Source organism: Mya arenaria, chromosome 1 (genome assembly GCF_026914265.1).
Source record: "Mya arenaria isolate MELC-2E11 chromosome 1, ASM2691426v1".
NCBI lineage: Eukaryota > Metazoa > Mollusca > Bivalvia > Myida > Myidae > Mya > Mya arenaria.
The window spans coordinates 35,418,668-35,427,110 of record NC_069122.1 but is presented as its reverse complement, the minus strand read 5'-3'; the positions used below and the strand labels follow the sequence as shown (position 1 = coordinate 35,427,110).

General features: G+C 38.4%; 1 protein-coding gene across 1 annotated transcript; it reads right to left on the bottom strand.

Moving 5' to 3' along the window:
* Nucleotides 1–956: 956 nt before the first annotated feature.
* On the bottom strand, nucleotides 957–7,518 carry LOC128239561 (uncharacterized). Its single transcript, XM_052956165.1, has 3 exons — nucleotides 7,395–7,518; nucleotides 1,883–2,032; nucleotides 957–1,214 (listed from the first exon to the last, which is right to left on the bottom strand). Exons 1-3 carry the CDS (start codon nucleotides 7,453–7,455, stop codon nucleotides 1,003–1,005), a joined length of 423 nt encoding a protein of 140 aa, XP_052812125.1. The 5' UTR covers nucleotides 7,456–7,518; the 3' UTR covers nucleotides 957–1,002.
* Nucleotides 7,519–8,443: the final 925 nt, after the last annotated feature.

Sequence of the window (8,443 nt, the reverse complement as noted above, 5' to 3'; positions counted from 1 at the left end):
TTAATGGTTCCTTTTTCCATATAGCATTGTTACTATTAATTGGCCTAATATGTAAAAGATTGCTATTATTTATATGAACTATTTTAAAAATCCAATAGATGAAATCATCGCTTAAGCCGTGCAACATTCTCAGTGCTTTGATTTTGATACTGGTCCCAGCTGCGAGGTAGTGCAGAATATTGAAAATCAGATACCCTTTCTTGGCGATTATTTGTCGATATATCTTCGATTTGTTTACAAATAAGAACACAGTGGATTTGAAATTATTCGATTTTGTTTCGGATTTGTGCAGAAAAAGGTCATTTGTCTAGATATATAGGTCAAAACTGAAGTTGAACAGCTATCGCCGAAAAATCCTTGGCAAGCGTACCCGATCCTAGGGTATTTACGAAATAATAACGATTGAAACGTCTTTTAAATTCATTCAGTTGTGTCCATGTGTGTGTTTATTACATACCCCAACCCCACACCCTTGTTGTATATAACATTATGACAGATTGTGAAAAAAAATAGAAAGAATAACTAGTAAATTACTAATACAATAAAATGGGATTTAAGTTTTGATTGTCGACAACCGTTTTTAAAGCCTATTGAGTAGATTTCAACCCGAAAGAAACGATAAAAAGAGCGATTAGTTCGTGTTTCTGATTGACTTTCCAGAATGTTACATTAAAATCCTTTAAGGGTCTTATTGAAAACAACAACTCATTCTTTACAAGTTTTATGTTTATTTTAAGGAAGAAAAAAACGGAAACACTCGCAAACAGGCCTGTAAACGAGTTAAAAGGAAAACTGATATAGATTTGTATACATAGATAAAACAATGGAAACTTTGTACAGAGACAAGCCCATTCAGTGGCCTAAATTTTAACCAAGATCCTGTTTAAGAGTTCACACTAGCAATGGTAATGATAGTTTGTGGTTTCTCCATTCAACATAATAAAACAAAGCTTGCGTCGAATAAGGTACGGATAAAACTTCATCCGAGTATTTATTTATCATTCAAAGATGAAGGGTATCCGGAGACATGAAACTATACAAAAGGTAGGCAGATATGCAAACAAAAATCATTATAGTGAACGCAGCGAGCTCACTCCTAGCTCCATTGCACAATTCCTCTTGACAATAACATGTACGTTTGTCCCCATCCTTCTCGCATCCGAGAGATAGGTGGTAGCCACTGGAAACCTTGGGTCGACAATGTCTCTGGTAACCTGAAAATGCGATGACACTGTTAAATAGGACTCTCGCATTCTATAGGACAGCCCATGAACAAAATACTCTGATATCTCAATCTGGATAAACCACGTGATAAACTACGTCATATATGCTACACCAGAAGGCATTTTTTGTTTAAAATGAAGACTTAAAACAAAGAAAACTTTACTTTTACTACACCATTTTAAATGAAACAAAGGGCAGTCTATGACGCTTGAAGAATCCTGCCTTCGTTTTATTACCGGAGTTTGTTAAGGTGATTAGTTTCATCAAACACTTCGACAAACCTGTTTTCAAAGTAATGTTTTGACAGTGCACCGTCAGACGGCCGTTTTGTGAAAAGGTTTATCGAGATGTTTTAAGAAACTAAACTCTCAATCAAACTCTGATAAAAGATCAAAGGCGGGGCTCCGAAAGCGGCGTGGACTGCGCTATTTTATATAAAGTCTTCATTCGGAGCAAAACGTTGCATTCCGACGTAGCACGTAATTTATCAGGTGGTATACACACACTGCAATCAAGGATTCATGACTAGGCATTGGGTGTAGATATTTTTAGCTACTAGTATTTAAATAACTTGGAAATATTATATGCAACTTATTCGTTATATATATAACATTATAGTCTTTAAAATCACGCTGTTTGAACACAATTGGTAACTTACTTGAGCCATTAACGAAATACACCTTGAGACACGTGTCACAGTCATCTCTGATGTAGGTAGCATTTTCCTTGGTCAACTTGAAGACGGAGCTGCATTCCCGTGGCAACTGTTCCGAATTACACTCAAAACACTTCATGGAAAGGCATAGACCTGAAATCATGAAATTCATACGTTAGTATATATACACAAAGTATCTCCCTTTATATTGCACTGGCCTAGCATTAATTTATATATATCGTAAACTTTATTAAAATCTGTCTGTTACTTGTTTCTTAGTCTGTTGGCTTATGATCTGTGTTCAATTTCTAATATCATAGTATATCAGGGCTACTGTAGTGTTTCTGAAGTGGGTTTGATTAAAGATGTGATAGTATATTGTGGCTACTGTAGTCGTCCTGAACTGTGATCCATAATATACTATAGTAGTGTAGCGTGGCTACTGTAATCGTCCTGATCTGTGTTTCATAACATGCCATGATAGTATAGTGTGGCTACTGTAATCGTCCTGATCTGTGTTCCATGATGTGCTATGATAGTGTAGTGTGGCTACTTTAATCTTCCTGATCTGTGATCCATAACATGCTATGATAGTACATTGTATAGTGTGGCTACTGTAATCGTCCTGATCTGTGATCCATAATATGCTATGATAGTTTATTGTGGCTTCTGTAATCTTCCTTATCTGTACTCCATAACATGCTGTGATAGTACATTGTATATTGTGGCTACTGTAATCGTCCTGATCTGTGATCCATAATATGCAATGATAGAATAGTGTGGCTTCTGTAATCGCCCTGATCTGTGATCCATAACATGCTATGAAAGTACAGTGTGGCTACTGTAGTCGTCCTGTTACAGATCAGGGCGACTACAGTAGCCACACTATACTATCGTATCATGTAACAGAACACAGATCAGGGCGACTACAGTAGCCACACTATACTATCGTATCATGTAACAGAACACAGATCAGGGCGACTACAGTAGTCACACTATATTATCGTATCATGTAACAGAACACAGATCAGGGTGACTACAGTAGCCACACTATACTATCGTATCATGTAACAGAACACAGATCAGGGCGACTACAGTAGCCGCACTATACTATCGTATCGTGTAACAGAACACAAATCAGGGCGACTAGAGTAGCCACACTATACTATTGTATCATGTTACAGGACACAGATCAGGGCGACTACAGTAGCCACACTATACTATCGTATCATATAACAGAACACAGATCAGGACGACTACAGTAGCCGCACTATACTATCGTCTCATGTAACAGGACACAGATCAGGGCGACTACAGTAGCCACACTATACTATCGTATCATGTAACAGAACACAGATCAGGGCGACTACAGTAGCCGCACTATACTATCGTATCATGTAACAGAACACAGATCAGGGCGACTACAGTAGCCTGACTATACTATCGTATCATGTAACAGAACACAGATCAGGGCGACTACAGTAGCCACACTATACTATCGTATCATGTAATAGAACACAGATCAGGGCGACTGCAGTAGCCACACTATACTATCGTATCATTTAACAGAACACGGATTAGGGCGACTACAGTAGCCACACTATACTATCGTATCATGTAACAGGACACAGATCAGGGCGACTACAGTAGCCACACTATACTATCGTATCGTGTAACAGGACACAGATCAGGACGACTACAGTAGCCGCACTTATACAATCGTATCATGTAAAAGCACACAGATCAGGGCGACTACAGTAGCCACACTATACTATCGTATCATGTAACAGAACACAGATCAGGGCGACTACAGTAGCCACACTATACTATCGTATCATGTAACAGAACACAGATCAGAGCGACTGCAGTAGCCACACTATACTATCGTATCATGTAACAGAACACAGATCAGGACGACTACAGTAGCCACACTATACTATCGTATCATGTAACAGGACACAGATCAGGGCGACTACAGTAGCCGCATTAAACTATCGTATCGTGTAACAGGACACAGATCAGGGCGACTACAGTAGCCGCACTATACTATCGTATCATGTAACAGGACACAGATCAGGGCGACTACAGTAGCCGCACTATACTATCGTATCATGTAACAGGACACAGATCAGGGCGACTACAGTAGCCACACTATACTATCGTATCATGTAACAGAACACAGATCAGGGCGACTACAGTTGCCGCACTATACTATCGTATCATGTAACAGAACACAGATCAGGGCGATAACAGTAGCCGCACTATACTATCGTATCATGTAACAGGACACAGATCAGGGCGACTACAGTAGCCGCACTATACTATCGTATCGTGTAACAGAACACAGATCAGGACGACTACAGTAGCCACACTATACTATCGTATCGTGTAACAGGACACAGATCAGGGCGACTACAGTAGCCACACTATACTATCGTATCATGTAACAGAACACAGATCAGGGCGACTACAGTAGCCGCACTATACTATCGTATCATGTAACAGAACACAGATCAGGGCGACTACAGTAGCCACACTATACTATCATATCATGTAACAGAACACAGATCAGGACGACTACAGTAGCCACACTATACTATCGTATCATGTAACAGGACACAGATCAGGACGACTACAGTAGCCACACTATACTATCGTATCGTGTAATAGCACACAGATCAGGACGACTACAGTAGCCACACTATATTATCGTATCGTGTAACAGAACACAGATCAGGACGACTAGAGTAGCCACACTATACTATCGTATCGTGTAATAACACACAGATCAGGACGACTACATTAGCCACACTATACTATCGTATCATGTAACAGAACACAGATCAGGACAACTACAGTAACCACACTATACTATCGTATCGTGTAATAACACACAGATCAGGACGACTACAGTAGCCACACTATACTATCGTATCATGTAACAGAACACTGATCAGGACAACTACAGTAACCACATTCTACTATCGTATCGTGTAACAGAACACTGATCAGGACAACTACAGTAACCACACTATACTATCGTATCGTGTAACAGCACACAGATCAGGACAACTACAGATACCACACTATATTATCGTATCATATAACAGAACACAGATCAGGACTACTACAGTAACCATACTATACTATCGTATCGTGTAATAGCACACAGATCAGGGCGACTACAGTAGCCGCACTATACTATCGTATCGTGTAACAGAACACAGATCAGGACAACTACAGTAACCACACTATACTATCGTATCGTGTAACAGAACACAGATCAGGACGACTACAGTAGCCGCACTATACTATCGTATCATGTAACAGAAAACAGATCAGGACGACTACAGTAGCCACACTATACTATCGTATCATGTAACAGGACACAGATCAGGACGACTACAGTAGCCACACTATACTATCGTATCATGTAACAGAACACAGATCAGGGCGACTACAGTAGCCGCACTATACTATCGTATCATGTAATAGCACACAGATCAGGACGACTACAGTAGCCACACTATGCTATCGTATCGTGTAATAACACACAGATGAGGACGATTACAGTAGCCACACTATACTATCGTATCATGTAACAGAACACAGATCAGGACGACTACAGTAGCCACACTATACTATCGTATCGTGTAATAACACACAGATCAGGACGACTACAGTAGCCACACTATACTATCGTATCATGTAACAGAACACAGATCAGGAAAACTACAGTAACCACACTATACTATCGTATCGTGTAATTACACACAGATCAGGACGACTACAATAGCCACACTATACTATCGTATCGTGTAACAGAACACAGATCAGGACAACTACAGTAACCACACTATACTATCGTATCGTGTAATAACACACAGATCAGGACAACTACAGTAACCACACTATACTATCGTATCGTGTAACAGAACACAGATCAGGACAACTACAGTAACCACACTATACTATCGTATCGTGTAATAGCACACAGATCAGGGCGACTACAGTAGCCGCACTATACTATCGTATCGTGTAACAGAACACGGATCAGGACGACTACAGTAGCCACACTATACTATCGTATCATGTAACAGAACACAGATCAGGGCGACTACAGTAGCCACACTATACTATCGTATCATGTAACAGAACACAGATAAGGACAACTACAGTAACCACACTATACTATCGTATCGTGTAACAGCACACAGATCAGGACAACTACAGTAACCACACTATACTATCGTATCATGTAACAGAACACAGATCAGGACGACTACAGTAGCCACACTATACTATCGTATCATGTAACAGAACACAGATCAGGGCGACTACAGTAGCCGCACTATACTATTGTATCGTGTAACAGAACACAGATCAGGACGACTACAGTAGCCACACTATACTATCGTATCATGTAACAGAACACAGATCAGGGCGACTACAGTAGCCACATTATACTATCATATCATGTAATTGCACACAGATCAGGACGACTACAGTAGCCACACTATACTATCGTATCATGTAATAGCACACAGATCAGGGCGACTACAGTAGCCACACTGTACTATCGTATCATGTAACAGAACACAGATCAGGGCGACTACAGTAGCCACACTATACTATCGTATCATGTAACAGGACACAGATCAGGGTGACTACAGTAGCCACACTATACTATCGTATCATGTAACAGAACACAGAACAGGGCGACTACAGTAGCCACACTATACTATCGTATCAAATAGACTAGGCTAACCATCATTAAAAAAAAGCCTGGACGGCATTTTAGAATGACTAAAAACAGTGCAGCATTGAACGATAGTTAATTTCATTCCTGTGGTGAATGACAAAATCTTAACTACAACATAAATTAAATATCTCTATATCGGTTGAGTTTTGAACATCCAACAATATCAACATGAATTAAATCCATTCAACATGTGGCGATTGTTTGTAAACACTCGTGATCTTGAACCATGACCTGTGTACTGTAGTCTGTGACTTGCGGTATAATTGTTACGTCATCAGATACTGTTCGTTGACTGATCCATTATTATGTACTTTTAAACGCTTTTTATGTTTAGAATTGAAATTGATGCATTAAAATGCAATTACTTTGACTCTTATTTACACGGCTTTGATATGTATCTTGACAATCACCTTTCGCTAAGTTTATTTGCAAACAAAAAGTTTTAACCTGCAATATATGTATTCTTATCTTCTTTCGTCTCCATGACTAAATTCGGTGCACAATTGATATACAAACAACTGATCAAGGTAGTTCGATGATTTTCTTAACATTCAATAGGTTTAGATTTAGTTTTAATAACTTGATAACATTCTGTCCCGTTATGATTCTCTTCGTGAACAATAAAGAAAACATAATCAATAATTGATCTAAAGAGTATTTTTTCTACTATTTGTTTAAATTATTTCTTTAGAATATTGATAATTTATTACATTGGTATCAATAAATACAAAGTCTGAAAATAATAAATCTTACTCGGCAGCATCATCAATATCATTTTAATTATTAATTTATCCATGTTGTCATCAATATACATAGATTCAACTTATTCAAAAGATTCGCACGAACAGGATATAACTGTTAGTAATCGATGACAAAGTACTTGTTCTTCCTGTGTTTGTTGTAGGATATATCATCACTTCAAATCAGTTAACAAGAGCAAGTCATTTATGTCCTGTGTTTCATTTATTGGCGTACTATAAATTTCGATTACCACCTAGGTTCGAATTTCAGAAATTAACCCTTAGGCTGCTGATGGCGATTTTAAAGGCTTTGCAAACAGCTTGGAACCAGACCAGGCACCGAGTAACTCGGCGCCTGGTCAGGTTCCAAGCTGTTTGCCACTCAGTCAATATATCCCCAAAGTTTTAAGTAAATTGAAAGAAATTTAGAATAAAGCAGACGACATTTTTGAGCAGACGACAATTTACCCAGCATGCAAAGGGTTAAATGTCAGTATGGGCAATAATTGTGATGTGACCATGATTGGAGTCATTGTGTATCATTCCATCCACAAAATAATCATTAACTTAGCAATAAAAAATGCGCACTTGATAGTAGCTTTAAAATAGGCATATAGTTCCTAGTATCAGGTCTGCATGTTTTATATATAACCGAGAAAAGGTCATGGACTAATTATAAATTCAGTTGGTGCCTTAAATGGTTATGGCTCATGCATAGCATCAGTTTTATTTATGTTACATATTTTCATTTATGTTTACATGTTATGTTTACCATAAAAAGTTGTATTTATGTTAACCATATAACAGGTTGTATTTTTATTAACCAAGAAATAGGCTTTATTTATGTTAACCATATACTAGGTTGTATTAATGTTAACCATTTTTAAAGGTTGAATTTAAGCTAAGCATGTAACAGGTTGTATTTAAGTAAATCTCTTGACTAATTTTGATGCAACGCGTCAAAGACGCCGCGAATGTTTTCGAGGTACCTGGATACAAACATTCTTCAATTATAGAACGAAATCGGATTTTCAGCTCAATGTCACCACGACCTTGACTTTT